The 27712-nt window shown below is 37.6% G+C and overlaps 1 protein-coding gene across 2 annotated transcripts; it reads left to right on the top strand.

Moving 5' to 3' along the window:
* Positions 1 to 2099: 2099 nt before the first annotated feature.
* tie1 (tyrosine kinase with immunoglobulin-like and EGF-like domains 1) lies at positions 2100 to 26784 on the top strand. Of its 2 annotated transcripts, XM_015054966.1 has the most exons (24): positions 2100 to 2394; positions 4395 to 4682; positions 4768 to 4878; positions 5013 to 5168; positions 8444 to 8575; positions 8933 to 9079; positions 9172 to 9300; positions 9652 to 9797; positions 11350 to 11494; positions 11576 to 11734; positions 12645 to 12785; positions 16155 to 16457; positions 16840 to 17130; positions 17524 to 17717; positions 17828 to 17974; positions 18065 to 18128; positions 18650 to 18760; positions 21248 to 21438; positions 21758 to 21871; positions 22745 to 22815; positions 23648 to 23688; positions 23969 to 24065; positions 24207 to 24306; positions 25015 to 26784. In XM_015054966.1, the coding sequence occupies exons 1-24, from the start codon at positions 2349 to 2351 to the stop codon at positions 25084 to 25086; spliced, it is 3396 nt and encodes a 1131-aa protein (XP_014910452.1). In that variant the 5' UTR covers positions 2100 to 2348; the 3' UTR covers positions 25087 to 26784. The 2 variants fall into 2 exon arrangements, with proteins under 2 accessions (XP_014910452.1, XP_014910453.1); XM_015054967.1 differs by lacking the exon at positions 16155 to 16457.
* The last annotated feature ends 928 nt before the right edge of the window (positions 26785 to 27712 follow it).

The following is a 27712-nucleotide window of genomic DNA, read 5'->3' as shown; positions in this document are numbered from 1 at the left end:
ATATGGGACGGACCCACTTTATAGGACATGTCATTATTTTCAGAAATACATATTTTTTTTAAAGAAGAAGAGAAAGTGCTTTGCTTGCAAATGAAACCTATGTAGTTTCCCAAAACTGAAAACAGGAAATCTCAAACAATAAGAAGTCATTTGAACTTTAAGGCGATTGTCTAAAGCCACAAGGAAATGTAGGAAAAGCGCTAAATCAACCAAGTAGTTTTTTGTTTTTGTTTTGTTTTTTTGTGCAGAGCAAATCAGAAAGAAGCATGGGCACTCGTCCCAACCACACATCTCAGAATGGGACACTGCAGTGCGTTTAAAACATCGCGGTAGAAATAGACACAACAAGCATATTGTTCATCGTTTCCTGAGACTGACTGATTAAGGGGGAAGAGGGGAGTCTGGCTCACCATAAAAGCTGCAGGGATTGTAAGCAGCTCATCGAAGTGAGAGAACAAAGCTGTTACATTTGGCAGAACTTGACACCGGCTTGTTGCTGCTCTCTGCTCTGTACAAGTTATACAGCAGCAGATTAGTAAGTCAGTCTTAGAAGACACATGAATCCCAGGTCTTGTATCCAGCAATGCATATCATCTAGTGATGCATTATTGAGACGTACTTCATATCTATTTGGCTTTAACGAAAAAGCAAGTTTAATTGTACGATATCTACTTTGAACAAAATTTATACAATACACAAATGTTTATATTAAAACAAACTTTTTTTTCTTACATGTGAGTAAAAACAAAATATTTTTTCAAAAATCTTCAAGTATAAATCTGAAAAGTGTGCCCTGCGTTAAGCACCTTTGAGTCAGTGCTTTGTTGAACCAATGTTTGCTGCAATTAAAGCTGTAAATCTTCTGTGGTAAACATCTGCATCTGTAAGTGTTTGATAGCACATTTAGATGCTGAACATTTAGCTAATTTTTGTAAAATAGTTCAAGTTCAGTCAGGCAGAGTGGAAAGTGTTTATGAAAGGTGGTAGCCTTGCCAAACAATTCTAACACATCAATATGCTTTAGTCTAAATCATTATATTGCAGATCTTACTTTATATTTGGTAAAAGGTTTTCTTGCCTATTTTGTTAAATTCATCTTCCTATGAACTTCTTTAGCTCTGCTGACAGAAAAACAAAAAACATCCAAGCATGATGCTGCCACTACCATGTTTCGCAGTAGGGAGTGTGTTTTTGGGGGGTCTAAATGCAAACATTGAACACGTACACCAAAAAGTTGAATATGACTCCTCTATACGAGTAGAACACTTTTTCTCAGCAGCATGTGTTATAGTTGGAGTTAACCTATAGCTTTTTAACTATTTCTTTGTTCATGTCCTGCTACAAAGGCTGTCAACATGATGCACAATAGTCATCACACTGACAGATTCCCCCACCCGAGTTATCTATTTCTGAAGCTCCTCCAGATCTACCATGGTCTCTCTGCCTGCATTGTAAGTTCAGGTGGGCAGCCGTGTCATTTTTGCAGATGTGCTGAACTCTTTCCATCTGCCAGTGACGGACTGAACAGCTTTCTGTCAGATGCTCAGAGCCTGGGATACTGATAAATATTCTTTAAACCTCTCTCTGGATTATAGATGACCTGTCTGTGATGTTACTTTGTCTTGATGATGTTGTCTGTTCACTCATCTTGTCTAACAAACCTTGGAGTCGTTTGAAAACCAGCTGTATTTATACTGAGTTTAAATTACACACAGATGGATTTTGAAGACAGCAAGAGTATGTATTAGGTTTTTCTTTGTTCCTGTAAAGTGACACAGTTTGAAAGGATTACATCTAATATTAAATACTTAAAAACATCAACTTTATGTAAAACTTTCAAATTGTCGTTTCTTTAACAAATTATTATTTTAAGAGGATTTTCTTTTATATCTTGTCAGGTTAATTTGAGCAGTTATTATTGTGTTCTATTTTATTTTATTTTATTTTTTTTGTTTTTTTGTGGAGCCAATCACTTGAACACATTAGGATAATTAAAACATCTTCCGCATCGGGAAGGTCTGGAGCGCCAGCAGCTCTCCGCTGTCTGGTGACGCTCTTCCTTCCTCTCCCACCCAGAGGAGGTTGAGCTTCACCACAGCTTAGACCGCAGTCATCGTGACAGTATTGATATACCTTCTCTGACAACTGCTTTGTTACTGAAGAAATTTTTTATTTATTTATTTTTTTCCTCACCTGACCGCGAGCTTTGGAATACGTTATGCGTAAAAACGCGCGTCGCCGTCTCGCAGCGGCGCCGCTTTAGGAGTGAGTGGAGTTCCAAAAGTTCGGTTGGCAAGTGATTTCGTGGAAAACGTGTTTTATTTTTTCCAGTGAGGATTACACAAACCATGGGGATCTTGTGGGTGTTGGTGTTCTGCTTCTGTGACTTATCAGGTGAGTGGCAGTTTATTAAAGATATGGCAGCAGATAAACTCAGAAAATGTTTAGCTGTATTCAAAGAAAAACCGTGATATCGACCATGTGTCGCTTTCAGCTAACAATTTATGACTTAAGTGAATTTGAAATTATAATAATGTGATCTAGTATCATAAACTTTGGTATGATAGAGTTTAGTTCAATAAACCCTCAGGGGAAAACGAAGCTCATCCAGGTTTCCTCCCATTGTTCTGTGGATTCTGTGGCTTCACATGCAGGGAGAAGGGATGTTGGGCAGGCAGACTTTTAATGTGTTTGGCACGACTTAACAGATAGCGATATGTCTCAGGTAACTGTTCTAATATCAATCTAAAAGTGTTTATATCTTAGTCTTTTATTTCTGTTTTTTTTTTCACCTTTGTGACGTTATAGGTCCAAATGATCCTAAATAGCCCTTGGGACCGTTTCCTGAGATTTTTGAGTCACGCGGCTTTAATCGGTTGTGTTTTGAGAAGGAGGTTTAGTGTTTCATCAGAACATCTCAGAATACAAAAAAAAAAACAACTCGCACAATAGTTTTTGAAGCCAAATTTTGCTCTTGGATTGAACATTGGAATAATTTGATCACGTATGAAGAATGTGTGTGACTAAAAGAGGAGAAAATAAATGTGACTAAATCTGAGTGCAGAAATGTTTGGCTAAGGAACTGCAAAGAATCAACCTGTTCTCAGAAACAGAAGAGCAACAGGACCTAAAGTTATTGTTTGAAAACAAAAAATAAATAAAAAATAAAACAACTATTGTTCTCAATTGGCACTTCAAATTTATTAAAGAATCCAGTTGTGCATTATATTTTTATGCAGAAGTTAAAATATCAGTTTTTCATTTTGAAATATTACACTGGGAAAAAAAGAGGTTGTTCCAACAAAATAAATTGCTTCAATTGACAACATCTAATTAAATTAAGTTTATTGAAGTCAATTTACTAAGTTTCCTTAACATTACAACGTACATGCTACAAATAATTTGGGATTTTTTTTTTTTTAATTCAGTTACTTGTTACTTATGGAAGGAATTTATTTCAGTTGTATCAACTTTTTTCAGTGCACCAGTAAGATCTCCTATTAGAATCAATCCATAATGGTGGCCTTGCATATAAAAACTAACCAGAAGTAAAAAAAAAAAAAAAAAAAAAAAAAAACACAGAAAATGAAAAATGTAATTTGCACTTCTGAATGTTTCTCCTTTTAACTAATTTACAGCAAACTCCACACTTACTTTACATATGTTGTTTTAGTGTTTGAGCTCACAGAGAAAAACATTAGCTTGTGTTGCTAACAGTAGCTAGCACAGTCACAGAGGGTTTCAGTCAGAAACTGTTGTTTGAAGATAACTAGAATATATCAATTTAGCTAAAGTTGGGTATGAACTGAAACTTCTGGATATGCATTTGTTTTATTTGTTTTCTCTGTTCTCTTTTGATAATAAAATGACCAACTATGGAAACAGCTAATGTTGTCATTATTAATTAATTATACATCACAGTTAATCTGTTTCTGCCAAAATTTATTTTAGGTATCAGTACATGCTGCCAACGTACCATCAATGGAACTTGTACTGTTTGAGATCCATGACTAATTAGTTTAACATTTTATGATACATACATTTTATTTGACCAGGAAAATACTGCATATGCATATGTATGTGTGTATATAAGTAATTATTTCACAACTAAATATTGCCTGAAGTGCTAGGTTACATAACTTTGGGTTAAGGAAATTAGTATCTCACAGTTTTGAGTAGTAGTTTTCCATTTTGTCCTCATCTTTGTTTAGTAAATAATGGTAATGGGTTACTTGTGGTATATTATTTTAGGCCTGATGTAGGGTGTATTATCTTTTTATCTGAACTTTAACTACCCATCCAGCTATGGATCTCAATGTAAATTATGTGTACTCTGGACTTGAAAGCAAACAACTTAGCATACAGCAACTGTTACGTGGTGTCCTGTAATGCAGGTGCAGTGATGGACTTGGCGATGACCTCAACAGCAAAGGTCACCAGCGTCAGTCACTTCACCATCTCCTGTATCAATGGTGAAAACAGCCCTGCGGAGGTCAGGTTGAATATCAGGAGAGATAACAGTATCCTCAAATTACCAAGACCAACTAGTTTCAAAGTGCACAAGGACTCTCACAGAGTTGTTGTGGCAAAGGACTTTCGTGAAATTGAGAATATTGGAATTTTCTACTGTGAGACCCCGGAGGAGTCACTGCTTAAGCTCACAATGATAAACAACAATGGAGGTATGTTCCGCTTCTAGACAACCAGATTTGAAGCATGAGTTCATTCATCTTGCTGGAAAATCATTGGTGGTCTTTGCATTTCCAGCTATTTTTATTCCAAAGTACCTTACAATGACCGTGAACAGAGGAGAGACTGCACATCTCAGCATGGAGATGCTGGGCTCTGAACGGAGGGACGTGACCTGGAAATTTAACGGTAAGGGAAGCACAGAAATTCAAAACACATTAAAAGACCATCCAGACAAAATACTCGCACAAATATAATGAAGGAAGTGAAAGCAGAAACTACACTCTACAGTGTATTGTTTTTTTTTTTTCATGTTTTCAAAGGAAACTACTATTATATGACACACTGGATTGAAGTGACTAACAGCACTGCTACGCTGACAGTGGAGAATGCAACTTTGGCCAATCAAGGCATCTACAGCGCCAGCTATTTTGCGGACAGCCCCCTCCACGGCGCCTGGATGAGACTTATCGTTAGAGGTTTGTTAAATCTAACACTCTCCACCAGTTGCTATGTTGGAGGAGCATATCTGGGTGAAGACGTGAGACTGCTTACATGCATGTTTGGTAGGACAAGCAGTGCTGTGTATACATATGTTAAATGCTGCACATTGCAAAAGTAAAATTGACCCTTGAACTCTCTCATCTTTTGTCACATTACAACCCCAAAGTCAAGCATTCACTGGAACTTTGTCTTTTTGTGTTGTTAACAAAAATAGTGCATTTCTCTTCAGAGTCCATCCATTGGTAATTTAATCCCTGCATGGATACAGCTGTTTTTTGAAGGTCTCTTAGCATTGTGGGAAAAAGTTAGAAAACAAACATCATTAAGACTCACACAGGAAAATTGAAAGCAGATTAGGTTATAAAATGATATATCAGAGTTCAATCGATGAACAGAAAATGGAAAGATTATAGCAACACTTCAAACCTACCAAGACAAGGCAGCACTTGGCAGACCCTAGTAACTGTGGAGGAGCTACACAGTTCCAAAGCTCAGGTGGGATCATTTCTAAAAACGAACAGCTATAAGTCATATGCTTCACAAATCTGGTTGTTTTGGAAGAGCTTCATAAAAAACGCCATTGTTTCTAGAAAGTCACAAGAAGCCCCAGTGTTTGCAGTTTGTCACCTCCTATGCAGAGGACGGCAGTGGAAGATACTTCTCTGGTTTCTGACCTACCAGATGAATGTTATGTGGAGTGAAAAGTCAGCAAACCTGATGGTGAAACATGGTGGTGCAGCATTATGCTCTAGGGATAGTAGAAACATGAATGGAGCTACATGTGTGTCAATTTTTTGGAGAAAAACTATGTTAGAAGAAAAATAGGCAAAAATACAGACTCTATAGAGGCAAAAGTGGTAGAGGCATAAAAGTGGCTGCTGTAACTGCATCAAAATATGATTCTAAGATTGACTCTGGGGAGCTGAATTCAGATAAAAGTCACTGTTGAATTTGTTTTCTTTCCTTTTCTTTCTATTTTTCATTTTCTAGCAGTCGTCTTAAAAACAATGTGCTATTTTCTTTCTACTTTACAGTGCTGCGGTTCTCTAATTTTATTGATGCAGTGTTATAAAGTGACAAAGCACACTAAACACTGATGAAAAGCATTGCATGTAACTGAACTGCACTATGTGAGTGTGTGTGATGCAATAGATGAATAAGAAGCTCATTTTAAAACATTGTTCAATTAACATTGTTAATTTGATTTTTAAAAAGGCCCTTTGAAAGTGGGAATCTTTTATTTAACAGTGGTAGAATTGCACTAACCGTCAGGTTCACTATCTTGCATGGAGCCCACGCGCAGCAACAACTGTAGCTAACTACTTCCAGCTTCTGTTGATCGTTCCAACAGCTTGAATTCATTTTTGACCATTGCTCTGTATGAGCCAGACTTAACTATGCAATAATTTTTTGGTTTTCTTAAATAGGTTCCCTGCTATATACATATATTTGAAGAACCTTATATTGGAAGAAAAGATTTTTCCTTGGAAAATAAACAGCCACGGTATTTCCTAAAACCACTGTGTTTTTATTGTCTTACTCTATCACACATTAGTGGTTTTCTTCAAAGTTTACTGTGTTAATCCAGAATTACTTCATTAATTGTGGAAAGCTTTCTTGGCCCAGATGTTGGAGCCGGCCTAAACCATAATACTACCACAGTCCAGATGAGATTGCATTCCAGTGTGAGAGATTTTCCCTTCATGTTTCACATTGTTTCTCATAGCTTCACAAAAGCTGCTGTGGGTTCTCCAACTAGTAATGTTTCAGCTGAGCTTACGCACTTATAGAGAGTTGCAAAACAAAACCCTTGACAATTTGATTTTGTGTCTGTTGTGGAAAGAAAACAAGTGATGCCTGTGATTTTTAAATCCAAATGTATTCTGTGGGTGTTTTTTGCCTTTTTGCTGACATTTAGGTAGAGGTATGAATCTGCTTCTCATCCCTGTGGTTTGCACAAAACATAAAAAAGCAGAACATGTTGCTCTAAAAAGCCGTATTCATAAAACATTTATCAGTTCCCTCCTGGCTTGTGTCTTTGCTATTTTTGCTTCATTCTTAAAACTTGCTCACAACTTGTTGCCAAAGTGTTCTGCTTGGTTAATTTTCATTAGTTGATGTTCAGTCTCTTTTTTTTAATCTGCACTGGAATTTTTGAAGATTCAAAGTTATCTGAAACGCGGATGCTTTGGAGAATTGCTCGCAGTAAGCTTAAGATTCATGATTTTGTGTTTGTTCTTCTATTTGTTCTATATTTTTTTATAAAGATGATATGTGGACAAAATATAAGCAAGCTGATTTATGTTTCCCCATTCATACATAATGTGAGTCAAAAAGCTCTACATGAAAAAGAGAAAAACTCTTTAAGAAAAATGACTGAACATAAAATATTATGAACATGTTTCTAATTTAAGCGTTAAGAGCCTATATAATAAAAACTGATGACAAATAAAATTCAGGCCTGACTTAAAGGAGGGAAACATTTCTGCATGTTGGCTGTTTGATAGGATTGTTTAGGAGAGAAGCTCCTGAACAAGGTTTCTTGTCTGTTCTGTTGTTTTTTATGTCAACATCAACAACTGAACAATGTTCCATTTTGGGAACCAAAATCTATCATTTTATGGGTTTTTTGTTTACTTTGGTTTTGTTTTGTTGTGATGAGCTGGAGGAATTCTATTTTTCTATCTACGTACTCTGTAATAAAATGGACATCAAATTCGTGACTGAATGGATTGTGGTCATGCAGTTACACTAAATATATAAAGTTGTGTGTGTGTCTGACCCAAGGAGTATGTACTGTAGAAGAGAAGTGGGTCAACATACAGTAAGGTCCTTGAAGAATCTTTGTTTGCTTTGCTTTGTAATTAGCAGTCATGCAACTTGTTACTAGTCATCAGACATTTGGACATACGTCAAACTTAGTACCAACATCCTGGTACTCTGATGGATCAATAATAACATGTAGTGTCATGGTGCAATTAATACTCATTAAAAGCCTTACATTTATCTGTAACCAAAAAGTATTTTCAATGACTAAAAAAATGTTGCTTTGGATTTAAATGTGTGGGTGAATTTATTTAATATTTACAAGCACGTAAAAATGTTTCACATGATTGTAAAGAATGGTTATGCAGTAGATGCTTAATAATAAAACACATATACAGAAATTACTTTTTAGACAAAGCAAAAACTTATCAAGTCATGACTAAGTAAGGAACATATTTTATAATAAAGTACTTTATTTCTGCAGACTGTCCTAGTAAGAAGTGGGGCCATAACTGCGACAAAGACTGCCCAGACTGCCTTAACGGAGGAGTTTGTCATGATTTAGATGGGGATTGTGTCTGCCCTCCTGGATTTATGGGGACACGCTGTGAGACAGGTTTGTACTACACTGAGACAGAATACAGCAGAATAATATCCATAAAAGTTGATTATCTATCTGTCTGTATGTCTCTTAGAATATACATCTGTATTTTTTAAATATCCTTTATCTAAACAGCTGGTCTATGATCTGTAACGTTTGGATTGTGAGGGTTTTGTTTTCACTGTAACGTCACTGACTGTTGTGTGCCGAAACATAAATAACTGAAAAGATGTTTCAGCAGCTTTCCTGGCTGGTGACACTGACAGATTGGTTACAGTCAGGGTGTTTTGCAATTCAGTTTGAAAGACAGCACTTTTTTAGGAATACAAATAAATACATTTGTGATTTTTACCTTCCACTGATGGGGAGCAGCCTGCAGGGCAGGAATGTTTGGGAGAAACTGCCAGGAGTCCTGCAGAACCGACCACAGCAACAACTGCAAAGAGATTCGCTTTTGCCTCCCAGATCCTTATGGCTGTTCCTGTGCCAGCGGCTGGTTTGGGAGGCACTGTGAAAAAGGTTTTTAAAACCTAACTTTCCTTGAAGCCACATTAGATCTGAATTCAACTATCTAAATTTTATATGGTGTTCGGTTTGCCTTTTTTTTTCAGCTTGTGTTAATGACACATATGGGCCTGACTGCCGGTTAAGCTGCAAATGCCAGAATGAAGGAGTTTGCAACCGTTTTAGTGGATGTCAGTGTCCCACAGGATGGAGAGGACAGAACTGTGAGAAGTCTGGTGAGCATCATAACAGACATATTAACCCCTTATGTAAAAATAAAAAAAAATAAACCTCTACTATTCTGAGTTAAGGCAACAAAAAGAAAATAGCAGCCTCACATAATTTTTGAAAGATGTAGAAACTGTTACAGTCTAAGTATTGCTCACCAAACATTTGAAAGCTGGAACTTTAAAAGGCTAATCAGCTTTTATGTAGTGATAAATACACCATGTTTACCCAAATACCAAAATGGTAGAACTGTATTTTTTACCATGATTCAAAATCAAAACTTTCAAAATATTCTTATCCTGCAACCTTTTCATATCACCTATAAACCATTAATCCGAAAATGTTCCATTGTTTTCCAGAACGGGCTCCTCAGATTTTGGAATTGGATTGTGACCTGGAGTGTAATCTGAATTCCAGTCCTAAAGTCAAATGCTCAGCTACAGGCAACCCCCTACCCAGCCACAACAGCTTTGAGCTTCGAAAGTTGGACAACACTGTGCTGAAGGTCAGTAGACCAGAAGTAGTCTTGGGAGGATAATATATTGAAGGCCTAGCTAAAATAAACATGAATATATAGTATATAAATAATTTAAAATGCAAATGTATACAATGCATTGTAAAAAAAATAAAAAATAATCAAATTTGTTCATGTTAAAATTACAAACGTGAATGTATTTTGTTGGGATTTTAAGTAACAGGCTAACACAAAGTAATGTATTGAAGGAAAAATCATACATAGTTTTTTGCTATTTATATTCTGATCAGGTTGAATTCAGGGGAAATGTTAGCTGAAACTACTTTGGAGAGCTAACAGACTGGCACTCTGCCCAGGTGAGCCTAGTCTACCTGTGATTTACCATAATGGAGAATGGTTGTTAGTGATAAATAATAAAAAAAAAATAAATACTGAAATTCAGCCAGCATGTAGGTAGACTTCACAAGTGATCCAGTGTCTAACTACCAGCGTTACTCTAATGCACACAGGTGTCCATCGGTACTCTCTCTCCTCCCAGGGACCATGTCACCAGAACCAGAACAAGTTGCCTCTAAAACATTATTCTGAGAACACCATCTGTCACTACACTCAAATTATACAACTTTTTCTACAGCTAGCAGATGTACATAAAAATGCTACAGGTGATTATGGCTCAAACACAAGTTTCGAGAGAGCTGTAGTTTATTCAGTTTTATACAGTCTGTGCATGTGAGAAGATTTGAACTGTTTTTTATGTCATTTTTGTTTGTTTTGTAATGCATATTTTGACTTGAAAAAGCATCATGCTTCCTCAAAGATTGCCAGTGTGTCTTCATGGTCTGGCTGCTGATTGTGGTGTGCCACATAGCCACTGCCCCCTCAGTCATTCTTGTGTTATCCTTTCATATATGATGTTAAGATTTTTGTCTTGCTTAATAAGCTACAAAACGTTTCAGTAAAACTCTGCTCTCTTCTCTTTCACAAATTGTAATCACTTTTCCTAGCACTGCAAATTTCTTTTCAAGCCTCATCCCATTCCCCTGTAGTATTACTTTGTGTCAGATAATTAAATTCTTAATTTAATTAGCGCTTTGAAAACAGCAATAAGGCAAAGAAACGTGTGGAATGACAGTAATGGATGAGAAGAACTGTTCATAAAGAGGCATAAAGACCCCAGCAGCTGTAAGATATAGGGACTAAAGTTTCAGAAATGTGGAAGTTGAGGAGGAAAATGTACTTGAACTATGTCTTGACTGATGCTTTCAAAGCTGGGTCACATTTTGAGGAAGTCAACACAACAATGGTTTGACCAGATAAGGCTGTATCACTCTACATTGCAGCAGTCTCCATGCATTGCCTTGACGTGATATGCTCAGACCATGTTATTGTTACTGCTCTGTTTCCTTAATAACAGAAACAATCTGATGAATAGTTGTGCCAGCATTTCCCACAGGAACAAAGAAGGTTTTCCTTGGGACGACATTCTTGAGGAAAAGTCAAGCAGGAACAGAAGTGGGCACAGGAAATGAACATGCGGCTTTCATCCTGTATTGCTCAGCCATTTTCCATCTTTTTCACTTAGGCCTCCAAGACAATCCAGGAGTCGAATCGGAGCACAGCCTTGTTTGAGATCCCTCCACTGAGCGCTAAACAAGGGGGATTGTGGGAGTGTCGAGTGTCCACCAATGGAGGCAGGGACTCTCGCAAGTTCAACGTTACCATCAAAGGTCTGAGTGTGGAGTTACTTTTGAGTAGTGCGTGTACAAAGGGTACATTTTGTCACATTTGTTGGTCATGTTTCTACACAGTGCCCCCAGTGCCAACGACAGCTCCAAAGCTACTTGAAAAAAGGAGTAAGCAGCTGCTGGTGATGCCGGTGGAGTCACACAAAGGCGACGGCCCCATAATCTCAACCAAACTTCTGTACAAGCCTGTGGAGAACAGAGACTTTTGGTCCTCAATTATAGGTAGGCTGAGAAAAACATAAAGCTTTTATGATTTTTATGTTTTAGCAATTTTCTCCCCTTAGAAGTTGTAAAAAATGGAGTCTCAAATGTTGTAACATGTTAGCAAAAGCCAAGAGAATTATCTGAGCAGCAAAACTTTGCTTAAGTTGGCGATAAAAGGAAAAGGGATAGTAAAACAATATATCATAATTAACCATAAACACAGAAACTGCTCACAAAACTAATATTTGTGGAAAAGCATACATATAATAATCTCTGAACAGATGGTCATGAGAAGTTCCAATATCCACACTTTTGTTGCTTAAACTAAAATGTGTCTGATTAGACATATTTACATTGTACACATTAAGGTGTATTGGAACAGGGACACATCTAAAAGCAGCAGAATACCTTTAAGGACTTGAACTGCCAAACTCTAAATTAAACCAACACAACCACAATTGAAATGTTTGGTAATGTTGGAGCTCATTCATTTTTGTCTCTGTGCACCACCAGAACCCCTCAGTGTAAATTACCTTGAGAAATAATGAAATTTGGTTATGTATAAAAGCAGGCTTTAAAGCCGAAAAATGATCAAATGTTACAAGCCATACATGTCAGACAAAAAGAAAAGATACAGAGTTACATGCACCGTTCAGCGCTGGGCCACACTGAGCTCCCCTTAGGGATGTAACCAAGTGAGGCAAAGATTGCAGCGCGAGTTTAGCTTTTATTCTTCTCTGCAATCTGTTTCCTCCCTAAAGGGTAGTCTTATCAGTTTCAGTCTGTTTACATATGACTGCCGGCAGTCACACAGAAACATGGTTATGTAAGCTGCAGCGGGTTTCTTGTAAGTAGTTTAAAGAGACTAAAAGAGATAGAAGACAAGAATCTACAACAGTAATCTTATCATCTCTTTGTTTTGTTTCAGTTTATAGTGACAAGGAGCCCATCACTTTGATGAACCTGGAGCCTTCAACAAGGTACCGCGTTCGCGTCCAGCTGAGTCGTCCAGGGGAAGGAGGAGAGGGGGAATCTGGACCAGAAGCCGTCATGGAGACAGACTGTCCTGGTGAGACCAATGTAGAACTGAATTATCAGTTCAGACAGCCACACACGTTCAAAACAAAAACTTATTGATCTGAAAAAAAATAAATAAATACCAGAGCACAATCAGGCATATTCTGGACAAGGAAAACTATCAGACAATAAAGACATAATTTCATTAAACATGAGTTAGTACTGTGATTACAATCATAACAAATGAAACAACTGTCTTAGTTTGTGCTTGCAAGAAAGATGTTGACTAAAGAAACTGCCTGTTTGGGGGGGCACAACAATAGTAGAGAAAGAATAATAAGATTCACTTAACTACATATTATTACAGTTATTATATTATTACAGCTACACTTTAATTACACGATAATTATACAAGAATTAACCACATTTTTATGCTATATAAATGGACATTGTAAAACTTAACTCAAAACACCTGCTTAAGGGAAAGTAATTATTCTCAATGGACAGATATTATCCAAATGTGAAACCAAAGTTGACAAAACTTAGCATAAATCTCAACATTACACATAGTACAACCATTCCCAAGGTACCTCTCTAGATGCATTGAAAAGGGTCCAAATAAAACTAACTGGAAGCAAAGCCTGAAGGAACAGAGCAAAAAAAAAAAAAAAAAGAGAGAGAGAGAGAGTTCATAAGGGCAAATGAGGCAAATGATTCAGGTGGGGGGCATGGAGGCTGGCCCAACAATGCTGTGAGTTCAGGTGGGAAGCTAAATGGTCCAATGATGAAGCTCTGGAGGGTGGTTTGGAGCCCATTGCAAGAAATGACAGAAATAGTAGCTGGCCTGGAAGCTGAAGGATCTGGCAAAGATGATTAGAAATGGAGGCCAAGTAGCTGTGGAAGTAAACGGGGAGTCCTCTACAGCTACAGTGGTATGAGCAGAATACAGCCATAGGACAGAAAGTAGGTCTGGAGGATAACTTGTGGGCCATTTAAATAAGTGAACTAGCTCCAAAAGCATAGAAACAGCCAGATTTGGGTTCATACTTAAATCGCTTAAAGAGTCTTTGGTAGGAGCTAGATCATTTTCAAGAACACTGAAACAAAGACTGGTGGAGGTGTGTTTGTGATGGTGATGATGATGCCATGATGGTGACGATGAGGAGTCCGTGGAATGCTGAAGCCATGGTCAAGGCTGTGCGTTTGAAGGCTGCTAGAAAAGGACAATAAACTGTCACTGATCAGACCTTTGGTTTCTGACAAAGTGTCACAATGATGTTTTTTGGTTGTGCCTGTGATGTCATGCCTGAAACTGCGGCAGAAAGGAAGTGCAGCACATGTTGCAGTGTTCAGACAGCAGTGGCAGTAAAGTATTGAACGTAGGAAAGGTACGAGGACGTGAAACAATGGAGTTGCAGGGTGGGGGCAATATTATCTTTTTCAAAGGCACATCTTCAATCCTAGAAAGGTGAGACGCTGCTTTACTATATTATCACATGTTGCAAAAACTTGATAAGCTCACCTTTGAGGTCCATTTTCAGGTCTGATCTTTTTTTTATCAAGATTCGTTCCAGTGATGAAACCAAATACAAGACTGAGGCAAACAGCCAAAGGAGATGGAAAATAAAACACTTAATTGTCAATAAACTTAAAATGACATCAACCAAATATAGTTGGGAGAAAGAGTGAAGTCAAATCAGGCAACATGAGTTGAAATAACTTGCATGGAGACATCGGGACCAAGGGAAACAAAACAGACATTTAGACTGAGTCAGAATCAGGAGCGACTGAAACTCTTGGGATATTGAGGACCAAGTAAGACTAATTACTATAGAATGGTAGCAAATGAGAGGGAATCAAAAGGATAAGACAAGCTAGAGAAGTTGACTGGTGGAAATTACTTAAAAACTAAACACAGAGATCAGGAAACAGAAACAGGGGTGACAAAATCATAAGCCAACACAAAAAATGCAAAGGGGACTTCACCGTTATAACACTTCCCAAAACTCAAAAGGCAGCAAGACTACTGACGTAGAATGACCTGAAATATTGAATGTGGCATTTTGGAAAAGTCTGAATTTGTTCTTTAGTTCTTCAAATCTCATGTTTAAGAAATGAGAGGTAAAAATGGAGAAGACTGACATTGTTAAAGCTTTCCTATTTGAACTTACAGCTAACCTTTGCTGTCCCAGTTTTCACCTTTTATTATTTTTCTATGTTTTTTTCAGATCCCCCTTCACATTTTCCATTGGCTTGAGATCAGGGCTTTGTGACACCCATGCCAAGACATTGATTTTGTTGTCCTTAAGCCACTTTGTAACAACTTTGGCTGCATGCTTTGAGTCATTATCCATTTGGAACACTCATTTGCACCCCAGCTTTAACTTTTTGGCAGATGTGTTTAGATGTTGCTTCAATATTTCCACATAATGTTCTTTCCTCATAATGCCATTCATTTTATGACATGCACCAGTTCCGTCTGCAGCTAAACGCACCACAGCTTGATGATACTGACTCCATATTTTACATTCAGGATGGTGATCTCAGGCTTACAAGCGACCCAATTTTTCCTCCAAATGTAATGATGGCCGTTATGGCCAAACAGTGTAATTGTTTAGTTTAATCAGATGCAGAGAACATGCTTCGAAAAATGAAAGTCTTTGTATGTGTTAGTAAACCTGCGATCTGGCGCTTATATGTTTCTCTTGGATTAATGGCTTCCTCCCTGCAGCTTGACTGTTTAGCCCATGGTGGTGCAGGATACCACCATGAATAATGACACTGTCTTAACAGCTGCAGCCAGCATCTTCACTAGATGTTTGGCTTTTATTCTGCACATTGTGGACAAAGAACCAATCTCCTTCCTGAGGAGTATAATGGTTGGACATTCCCACCATGTTTAAACTTGCGTTTAATTGTTGGAAGAGATGAAAGTGGCACCTTCAAGCATCTGGACATTGTTCCAAAGAACGAACCAGAGTTGCGCAGCTCCACAGTTATTTTTCTGATATCTATGATGATTTCTGTTGACCTTTCTGTCTTGTCAAACTGGAAACCAGCAGACTCCAGGTGTAGCCTTAAAATATATTCACACCTGTGCAATTAACTCAAACGTGTCAGACAACCCATCAGAAATTTCCAAAGCTATAATATTGTCACCTGGGCTTTCCAGATGACTCTTAGTTTGAAAAGACAGCAATCATTATGTATGTAAACTTCATTAAAACATTCTCACATATTTTTCTTATGATTGGGGCATTTAGCAAGTAGAAATGAATTTGGTCATTCTAACAGACCTAATCAAAATAAGTTTGGACTGATTTAACTTCAGACCGTAAGAAATAAAGCTATAGTGCATGTAAACGTCTGGTTTAAGTGTAATTAGCACTTCTAACTTACTGTTTCTACTTGTTTGCTGCAGAACCCACGGTTCAGCCCGAGATCGAAAATAGGACAGTAGATGGCCATAATGCTAAAGTGTGGTGGCGGCTACCTACCAACAGTGACATCACTCCTGGCACAGCTACTGGATTTTTAGTGCAGCTCTTTGAACCCCCACCGTCCAATGAAAAACTTTTGGAGAAGACCACCCTGCTCAATGTGCTCTCTACCGAGTTTCACAACCTGAAGTATCATCATGACTACAGTGTGGTGGTGCGCCTCATCAACTGTGGCAGCCAGGGGCCAGCCTCCAAACCTTTCCTCTTCCGTGTCAACAGCCAGGGTAAATGGAAACCTCTGGTTTCTTTTATTGCTCTTTTTTTTTTTATGGTTGTGAAAAAATAAATGAGATCTGCAATTTTTACTGTTAAAATAGTTAAATGGATATGTAAAGATGTTTGGAGACTTTACAAGACAAACAGGAGCTACAAGGCCCAACTTTTGTTCTTTTACACAATTTAAATAAATCTCTGACATAAAAAATGTAGGTGTCTCAAATAACAGCAAAGCTACTAAAAGCCACAAAAACACATAAAACAAACAAAAAAATAAAAACATAAAACACAAACTAAATGAAAATGTAAAAAAAAAAATCTTATTCCAGCTTTTTTGTTGTTGCAAAATTTGTTCTACAACAGCTAATAGTAACTGTGTCTGCATTCCAGGGCCTTCACCTCCCCGCAGCGTCCAGGCCCAAGCCCTTTCCACATCGGCCGTCCAGGTGAGATGGCAGCCCCCAGAGAATCCAAACGGAGGCATAATTAAATATGTTATAGAGTACCAGCCAGTCGGCCAGGGCAGTCCTCATCACTGGCTGGACATCAATGACAGAAACAAGACCACAAAAGACGTGACGGCGCTCAATAGCAGCACCCTGTACCAGTTCAGAGTGAGAGCTTGCTCCAAAGTGCCCGGAGAGTGGAGTACATTTGTTCAGGAGAAGACACAAGGAGATGGTAAGAAGGAGCTTGTTTTCTATGTTTAAGTGTTTCTTGGGGGGGTTAGGGTTGTAATAATGTAGTTGGATGTAAAAATTTGTTGAAGGTATTGCGTGACTTTAACATTGTTTAAGCAAAACACAATCAAAACACTGCATCTCAGGGCACGAAAGGAAAGAGAAAATCCCAATGTCCTTGGGTCGCTTTTTCAATTATGATAAGAAGGATGTAAAGACTTTATTGTTTCTTTTGAAGTAGGTTTTATGTTATTTTTTTGATAAAATTGGCAATTGGAAAAGAAGCTCTTAAGATTACTACTAAAACTACATGTGCTGCTTCCTGAGATAGAAATAATCCCTGTCTCTCTTCTCATTTTTTTCCCTTTGTACTTTGTCTCTTCAATGAAAACAGACTCACAGATTTTAGCACCAACCACCCAAGGTGTTTCTGGAAAGCCCACAGGGGACGGTAATCAGCTCCTGGTGGCAGTGGTGGGCTCAGTAACTGTTACCTGTGTGACCATACTGCTCGCCCTGCTGGCTCTGTTCTATATCAGGAAGATGCTGCTCAACCGTCGGCGCACATTTACCTATCAGTCTGGATCGGTGAGGGTGTGCTGGTAGTAACTTTGGAAGAATATAAAAACGTTTTTCAAGACTACATATGAAAACAAAACGTTCACATTTATTTGTTTTTTTGCCAACATTTATGGTAGGGAGAAGAAACTATTCTGCAGTTTAACTCGGGAACCCTGACCCTAACAAGAAGACCCAAGCCCACGCCAGAACCGCTCACCTATCCAATCCTTGAATGGGAGGACATTAAATTTGAAGATGTCATTGGAGAGGGCAACTTTGGCCAGGTTTACACTATTTCATTTTTACTACTTTGATCAATGCATGAATGACAATCAAGCTTTTAAGCAATTAAGCCAACCATATTTTAATAACAGGTCATTAAAGCCATGATCAAAAAGGATGGGAACAAAATGAGTGCAGCCATCAAGATGCTAAAAGGTAAGTACTTTTCAACATTTTAAACCAACTCAAATTTCTTTGTACTTTTCTTGCAATGAGACACATAGTTTGATATTTAAATTGGTCTTGATCAGATATTCTCAATGTTATTGAAAGCCCAAGTTTTTCTTTGGATACTAGCTGTTTTTAAACTCATCTTTGTCCTTCTACCTGATCATGACAGCATTACAAGTTGGAACTAAAACAGATCTACATTGTTTAAAGTACAGTGAAACTGATTCTTTACTTAGTATCTAGAGAGACAAGAGCTGAAATTTAGGAATCGCTTTTATTGCCAAATGACTGAGAGATCAGAGGTTAGAAGCTTAATAAACATTTACATAAAAATGGTTAGTGTTCTGGATATTTGTGAATAAGACACTAATGTCCATAGAAAAGCTTGAAAGATTTTTAAAAGTCAAGTTTCTGAGATTCTAGTGAATGCCTGTGAGATTTATTCTGGAAAATTAGTTTTGCTTGTGTTTTGTGTAACAATCTGAAGCATGCTGTTCTGCTTGCAGAGTTTGCCTCAGAGAATGACCACAGAGACTTTGCTGGAGAGCTGGAAGTGTTGTGCAAATTGGGCCAGCATCCCAATATCATCAACCTGATAGGAGCCTGTGAAAACAGAGGTGAGTGAGCGACATCTAGTGGTGCATTTGGGTCTGTTTTGAAGTCGATGATGGGTAATGCTGTTATGCCAACAACTGTTCCACCATGGAGCCCCTAAATAAAATCCTGTGCATTTACTTGCTTACACAACTCACCACAATAAGTTATGAGATAATAAAGTAAGCTTTGTTTGCCTAATTTAAAATCCTAAATGAAAAGAGCATGACAATGCTGGAAAAAAAATGTTATGAAGTCCACAAATTTAAAAAGGAAAACTGTGAGTAATCTAGTTTGCATTTCCTATCTTGTGAGAAAATATGAACTTTTTGGCCTTCATACAAGTTGCTAAGTGAAGGAAAATGTATATTTCCCATCATTCCAACTCATATTTTGCATACTGAAACATAGCAGTGGTAGCATCATACATTGAAACAATGCATGAAAAATACATTGAATTTGGTTGTAACGTAACAACATGTGAAAAGGTTTCGAGGCTCATGAATACATTGTGAGGTGCTTGACGCTCCAATCTAAAAAAGAACGTAAGAATTTTTAAACATTTTTGTAAGAACTGTTTTTAATAAAGAACATCCAGGTTTTGGTATTTTTCATGAAAATTAGTTTGAACAATTTTGTAATGTTAATAATTATAATGATAATAAGTGGCCTTTCCTCCCAATTGTTTTCTGTCATCTTTGAATTAAAGGCACCAGAAGAAAGGAATCCAAAATGAAAACTTATCACGCTACAGAGGCTTGAAGGGATTTTTCCATGCATCTCACTTCTTTGCTATCTGTTTTCCGAAGGCTGAACTGATGCTAGTTCCTGCCATGATGTATCAGTTTCTTTTAATAGCATTCCAACCCAAATAATGTGATTATTTTTGTTTGATCAAAGACTGATAACATATGAGAAAGGAAATTTAGTGGTAAGCACATTAGATGAAGCATTGCTAATCCAATTTAGCCTTGAAATATAAATGGTTGACAAATTCAAGAATCCACACCACAATTCTACTGAATAATATGAACAAAAGAGACGAAGAAACAGAAAGAACTTGGCTAGGTTATTGTGAATATTTACAACAACAATTATGTGAAAGCTAAATAAGTTTTCAAGGGGAAACAGTGAAGAAGGTGTGAGTTAATAATTGAAGGAATAAATAAGGAGCCATAAAACAGTGGGAAAAAAACTATTTGCATAAAATTTACAAGTGGGCACCTTCTGCAATTCTTTCCTTTCACAATAAAATTCAAAATGATTATTATGGTTATTATTAATCCATTTAGCTTCATACTTACAAACATGAAGCAAGATCAAAGTCGGTTAAGTTTTGATAAGATTAGTGATTTCAAATCTTGTTTAATTATTAATATAATAATATATTTTGTTTAATTTTTCCTGTGAGGCAAATATGTTGTTTTTTTTTTTGTTGTTTTTTTTTTTTCCTGCTGGAAATACAGAACATTCTGTGTGAGACATTTGTCCAGCCTCTCCATCAGACTGTTACTCCTTCCTTCCCCATACGGTCCTCTCTAATTGTGTTGGCACTCTTACTGATCCTGGTGAAATCAGCATGAAACCTTTCCAACAGCTACAAATGCCTAATAGCCTGTGGAAAGGCTGAAAGCTGTCATCTGTTGACAGAGATTCAGCCATCTGGTTGAGTTCAGTGAGGATTTTATAAAAGGTCCGGCCTACGTCTGAGTCAAGTTTAAATTGTTCAAGGCCAAGTCCCTTACCATCTGTAGCCGGTTGGCTCTCTGAGCAACTGCAACCAAGTCAGTCAAGGCCTCACTCAGGGTTTTTAGGTAGACAGACAGGATATTGTTGTGGAATAAAAATAAAAATGAATAATTTAAACAACTGATTGAATGCAATGCTGAAAGGCTCTTGGTCTTTAAATATTGATTGGGCCTGACATAATGTCTATATCATGGTACTGGTTGGTATATCTTCCTCCTTGGTGGAAGTAATGCTCTGCTGTGTTGAATTAACATAAAGTACAAGAACTTGGAGTTTGTACTGCTGCTTTATTGTATGGTGCAATGCACTACCACCACAGGATGACACCGCCATGTTAGACAGTTGATAGTGTTTTTTTGATTTGAAAATCTCAAGTTGACAACTAGAAGCACAATTTGTGGCAGTGTCACTAAAGGATTAAACCTTCATTTTTTATCTAAGTACAGTATAAAAGTTATTTATAGAAGTCATTCAGCTACCTGAAGTGGGAAGTTGATCTTGAATATTAACGATTTTTAAAATCCACATTAAATTCAGATTCAACCACCTAATTCTTGTTTGGAAGGTATTGGCCAATTTGAAAAGCAATGCTTCAAAATAAATAAAACCCTAAATGTGCATGATATGCCGGCTCACAGCAAGCGTATGTGTATCATAGTAGGCTGGAGCAATAATGACTGACACTTTAACAGTAACAGAACTACATGGTAAAATTGCCGAGCTAGCCAGGAGGTTTTTATGAGAACTGTGTCTTTTTTCAGGTTACCTGTACATAGCCATAGAATACGCTCCCTATGGGAACCTCCTGGACTTTCTGAGGAAGAGTCGTGTGTTGGAAACTGATCCTGCTTTTGCAAAAGAGCACGGTACTGCTTCTACCCTCACCTCCCAGCAGCTGCTGCAGTTTGCTGTTGATGTGGCAACCGGCATGCATTACCTCAGTGACAAGCAGGTAAGATGGGGAAAAGAAAATCTAATATGCCTCATAGTGAATAGTCTGTCTCTGATTGAGCTTGGGATTCAAAAACAGCTGTTTGTCAGTTGATGTCATTGGATGTTGCGACGTTGCATAAAGTTTTAATTCTTGCATGTAAGATTTCACTAAACTATGCAAAGAGGCTCCAGTAATGACTCTTAACTCACTCAAAATTCTATTCTGTCTGTAAATTATGTTCACACTTCAGGTAAAGTTTATTTTCGCCCTTTTGTAAAGCATGTTCATTTTACAATTATCACTACTTCCTTTCTCATCTCCTCTGTGTTGGTTTTAGTTCATTCACAGAGATCTGGCAGCAAGGAACGTTCTTGTAGGGGACAGCCTAGTGGCAAAGATTGCAGATTTTGGTTTGTCCAGAGGAGAAGAGGTGTATGTCAAGAAAACAATGGTGAGTTGTTATTTTTTTCTTTGTTTTTGACAAAGTAATCCAAGAAAGGGCGTTGAAAGCATCTCTGAGTAGATGAATTACACCAGTCGTGTCCAATACCAAACCTGGGGGTTACTGTCCTGCTGTTTTTTTTAATCTTTTGCTAGTTTAACACACTAGAATCCTGTATTTATTCATTAACATAGTCTAATCTCACATACAGTTTAATTAAAATGTACATCAACTGGGCACAAAATGGGGGAATGGCTGGGGGAGGAAATAAATCTGCCCTGAGCAATGGGTACGTCAGGTTGACTGAGGTGACATAATCTGAATATTTGACGGGTTAAAACAGTGATTATGAATGGCAAAGTAAACTTAAACATTTTTTATGTTGATCCAGACCTTACAACACAACCACCAGCATGAATAAATCTTTATTTACTTTTACAATAGAATAGAAAAGTTTTATTCTCTGATCCAGTAAACGACAGATTTGTTTTGTCAAGTACATCATCTACAACCATTCCCACACAATTACCTTAACATCTTACCTTAATGAATTCAGATATATCCATTGTGTAAAAAACACGTAAAACAGCACAAAAGAAAGCACATAACCCATTAATTGTTTTTTAAACTTTTGGGTCCATTTTGTTTTACGGAAACATCCAGACAAGTAATGGATCAATAAAAGGTTCTCCTGTAGAGGGCAGTGTTCTGTAAACATGTAAACTACCTTTGTGTGCTGTAATTGTAAAGCTGTGTTTTGCATTGCTTAACTCATCACATTGAGAAGACAGACGTTTAAACTGATTCAGAGATGGTGTAATGTTCAGGATTTGACATTTCAGTTACTTTGTGAAAATTAACCACCTGCTGGTTTGATTCTAGGGTAGACTGCCTGTACGATGGATGGCCATCGAGTCCCTGAATTACAGCGTATATACGAGCAAGAGTGACGTGTAAGTCTTTTATTTGAACAAAATGATGCCATTATAGTTGTTCATTATGTACAAAACAAAGTGTCTTTCTTCAGAAAACAACAAATCATCCCCCCGTCACTGTTACTCTGATAAAAGTGTGCAATGTAACTGATAAGCACAAACCAGGAAGCCTAGGAAACAGACTGCCAGTTGACTCTGTCAACAGGAGCCTGTTTATACAACAGAGAGCAGGCCAGCAGAGCACAGGACAGCAAAAGTAAGAAGAAAAAAACCTTGTGAGGACCAAAACAGTACTAAGAATTAGTGAAAGAAGAATGAGTGAAATGTAAGTAGGAACCAGTGCAGCAGAGATACCTGTGAGGCAAAAAGACAGACTGAGCACAAACACTTTGTCTGATTATGTAATCTACCACACCAGCTTGTGACATATAAAACTGGTGGTTATTCTTGTCAGAAAGTTTTGCTTATCAGATTCCAGAAAATACTGTGGCTTTATGTTTTTGAAACTGAATGACACAAGCACATCTTCATTTTTAAGAAGAAACTTCAACTACATTATTAAAATTTAAAAGCTTTGTGTAGTACATCTCTAGTTCATGCATTTTTAGTTCATGCATTTTTCAAAGTCAAAACTTGTATGAATGCAAGATAAGAGTGTTTTGGAGTTGCACGGTTTTTAATTCATAGATTGGCACAGCTAGTTTCTGTTTGCAGGGCACCAGATACCATCACAGATACCATCAACAAAGTGCATTTGCTCTTTTATGACAGTTAAAAAAAAAGAAAAAAAACTTTTATGTTCTCTCTGACTTGCATGATCTCAACTATTTTTTGACCTTCTTTCTCACAGATGGTCTTTTGGAGTTCTACTTTGGGAAATTGTAAGCTTGGGTAAGAATGCTTACATCATAATAAAATGCAAGATAAAATTGTTTTCCTGTGACTGCAAAGATACAGGCCCTTTAGAGAAAGTCCCAGAAAAGTTCTGGGTTTTTTTCTGCTTTTTGTTAATTCTTTTTGTAGTGTCAGGAAGAGCTATCTTCTCCAAATCTGCATGTGTAGCACAATTGATTGTCTGAATAATAGATGTATTTTAACCTCTATTGTGCATTTCATGGTCTCATGTTTTACATTACATTTATTTTATGCCTCTTGTTTGTCTGTGAATTAGGTGGTACACCATACTGTGGAATGACATGTGCCGAACTTTATGAAAAACTGCCACAGGGCTACAGGATGGAGAAACCCAAAAACTGTGATGATGAGGTGTAAGTGTCCTGTTCTAAAAGGCAATTAATTCAACTGTTTTACTATTTTAGTTCTTATTAGGAGTTTTATCAAAATGATAGGGTGTTAGCATTTTTATCCAAACATTATTTAGGAAGTTCTGTCATTGTTTGTCATCCCAGCTATGAACTAATGAGGCAGTGCTGGAGGGATCGGCCCTATGAGAGACCACCCTTCTCACAAATCTCTGTCCAGCTCAGCCGGATGCAGGAAGCCAGGAAGGTAATTCTTGATTCACAATAAGATTCATACTGCTTCAAGTTTTTTTTTTTTTTTTTCTTTTTTCACTTTTTCCCTGAATGCACCATTACCTGACTGATGCTCAGTGGAGGCAGCATGATACTGCGGGGATGCTTTTCCTCAGCAGGTAGATGGAAGGTAGTCAGAGTTAATGAGAAGATGGATTGACCTAAATGTAGGACAATCCTGGAAGTAAACCAGTTGCAGGTTGAAAAGTTCCAAACTGGAAGAGAAACTGGTTCATCTTTCAACAGGACAATCACTCTAAATATACATCCTTAGCTAGCATGAAATGGTTTAGACCAAAGCCTAATCATGTATCAAAATGGCCTAGTCAAAGCATAGGCCTATTTCCAATCAGCAACTTTGACATGGTTGATTACAAAAACACATAATAGTTTTTATATTTATATCAGTAACATTTTTGACAGTTTAATAAAATGTGAAAAAGGTCAAAGGGTATAAAAACGTTCATCATACACTGCATTACAAAAGGTGTTGCATCATAAATCATCATGTTACTGCAATTTCTCTTTAGAGCAGACATCCCTTTGTTACAAATTAACAGTCACAATGAGCAAGGCAGAAATGTGGTCACTTAGATGAAGTTTAACTGCTAATTTCAATTGAATGCCGTAAATAGTTTTTATATTTTGCCATCGGTTTTCCTGAAATTCACCTGTCTTCCAGGCCTACGTTAACATGGCTCTCTTTGAGAACTTCACCTACGCTGGGATAGATGCCACCGCGGAGGAGGCCTGACTACCAGCCCCCCCAGACCCTCGCACATCACGTAGCTCCAAGAGAAAGACGAGCGGCAGGCCGCCACGTTACTGCCACCACCCCGCCAGTCAGCGGCAACACAGGAGGACTGGACGCTTCAACGCAACCACCCAGCTATAGACGGAGGACTGTGACAGGACACTTTATTGGGTTACCAAAAGCATGAGGAGACGTGGAGAATAGCTGAGCCTTCGGTGGAAAGACGCATTTGCTAGAAAGCCTTCTGGAAGAAATACCCCTCTCTTTCAATTCAATGTAAAAACAAAAATCAACAAATTTATCTTTCTTCTTTCTGATTTTATATTTTTCTCTGATTCCTGAGGGGGCAACTTACAAACATGGAGCTATGTGATTTGCTAAAACACCAAAGGGTCTGTGGGGTGTCTGCTGGATTTTTTTTTTTTTTTTTTGTACTCGCGGAGGAGGAGGAGATATTTTTGTGGAGAAAACTTTAAAGGACACAGTTTGGACTGCAAACAGAAGTTCTCAACTTTTTTTTAGAGTGAACCGTGACAGATACCATTGTAGCACTTACAGTAGCATGATATGTGCCATTTGTCATAGTTATCTGTGTACTGCCTATCGCTGCCCTGTGAAAATCAGTACCGCTGTTTGTATTTTGATACATTTGTAAAAATGTTGAAAAAGTATTAGATCCATGTATTCAAATTAGGCAGAGTTGTAGAACAATATATTTTTTAGCCAATGTGGAAGGCGTGTTGAAATGAGAAATTATCTCCACACCATAGAGCACCATCAACACTTTTAGGAACCCTGGTAAATATGTGTAAAAAGACTTATTATGAAATTATATTTTGTTATCTCAAAATCTGGATTAGTAGGAAAACATTTCTGAGGTTTCTTCTTTTTTTTTTTTTTTACAAAATACAATGTTGTCACACTTACTGGAACTCTTAAAAGTTGAAACCACACACAGATGAGCAGGATGGATAAAGAAAGCAGAACATAAGTAAAAATTAAAAAATCCCAAAGTTCACAATCAGACGGTTGCAGTCATTAAGTTTTCATAACAACCATTAGATTCTGTTGGATTCTACATGACAGCCAATAGTTTTGGAGGAATGTTAGGTAAAAATCTGAAAAAGAGACTAAAATTGAGGTTTTTGAAAAACAAAATTTGGGAAAGCAAGAATTTATGTCCAAGTACAAAGGAGGATCTGTGATGCTGTGGGCCTGTTCCTCTACAAAATGCCCTGGAAAAGTAACTAGTTAGGGCTTGGGTTAATTGTAAAGGGCTCTGCCAGCAAATATAAAATGGGTCATAACTGAATCTCTCAGCAGGACTAAAAATGTATGGCCCAGTTAACATAAAATAGAAAGTACATTTTTCTTAGCCCCAAGGTCTAAACCCTGGAGAAAACCTTTGGGGTGAGTTGAGGATAATAGCGCAGAGGATCCAGGCCTCTGGCTGAGTGCTACTGGAGACGAGTAAGTCTTATCCTTTTGTGTTAACAGCAGGTGTCAGGAAGTTTGCCACCAGTGATTCAGTGTGTGTGATTAATCTAAAGCAATCAAAGATGAATCTATGTTAAGCTTTTTATTCATGTTTAGTGAGGTGCCATTATGTGTGGAGGGTGCTGTGTGAGCAGTGGTGGTCAGATTGAATGTTGTACTGTTAGAAGACATGTAATAAAATGTTAGCATGGTTGTCATGGATTTATATTGGTTCTTAAACAATTGTTTTTCTTGTCTTTTGTCTGTTTATAAGAAGGAAAAGTACATCCCAGAGTACTGGAGTCTAGGGAGAGCTAAGAGATGCTGATCTGCAGACTTGATTTTATAAAGTTTGTCTTGAGGTATCACTTTTGTGGAGCAAAACAGTCTTTGGACTTGTAGTCAACCGACTTTTCTATACGGTGTGTGTGAAATGCTGCAACAGGACACGTGAAAAAAAGAAAAAGGAATCCTGATCTGCCCAGCTGCACTGAGCTGATCTGTCACCGGGTTTCCTCCACAAACCGACCACATGCACAGAGCTGTCTGTCACACACGGTTTCTGTGGCCAAGCTTCCTGAGGACCTTCGAACATGTGAGGAAAACACCATTGGCCCAAGGTTTATTTATAACTCACATCATTCAAAATTTTATGTTAAAGAACTAGTTTGGGTGAACTTTTGACCCTGATGATGTGAGCCCTATGAAGATTTTATACCAATGTGTTACTGTGTTGTCTGACCATATAATATGCTTTACATACATTAAGCAGATTTAATGTAAATAATGTATAAAAGTTTTGATACATGTTGAAAACTGAACCAAACACATTTCATAAACCCTCGAGCATGAATTTAGACACAACTCAGGATCTCATAGAGGATATTGAGCAAGAATATTACACAAGCATTTTGCTGGTCGATCACAATGGACATATTGGGCACCCCTGATTTAGAGCATCAGTCATTCAACCAAGAGGTGTGTGGTAACTCTGGAGGAGCTACAGAGATCCATAGCTCAGGTGGGAGAATCTGTTGGCAGAGATACCATTAGTCATGGACTCATTAGTTTCCAGACTAATAGACTAATTTGCAATGTTTTATCACATAAAGTCCCAAAGAAATACAAGGCAAGCAGTTAATTTTTCAGC

Source organism: Poecilia latipinna, unplaced genomic scaffold (genome assembly GCF_001443285.1).
Source record: "Poecilia latipinna isolate Pla-1442-1.1 unplaced genomic scaffold, P_latipinna-1.0 Scaffold1288, whole genome shotgun sequence".
Taxonomy (NCBI): domain Eukaryota; kingdom Metazoa; phylum Chordata; class Actinopteri; order Cyprinodontiformes; family Poeciliidae; genus Poecilia; species Poecilia latipinna.
Note: the sequence above shows the minus strand (reverse complement) of the source record. Positions and strands in the feature narration are given on the sequence as shown.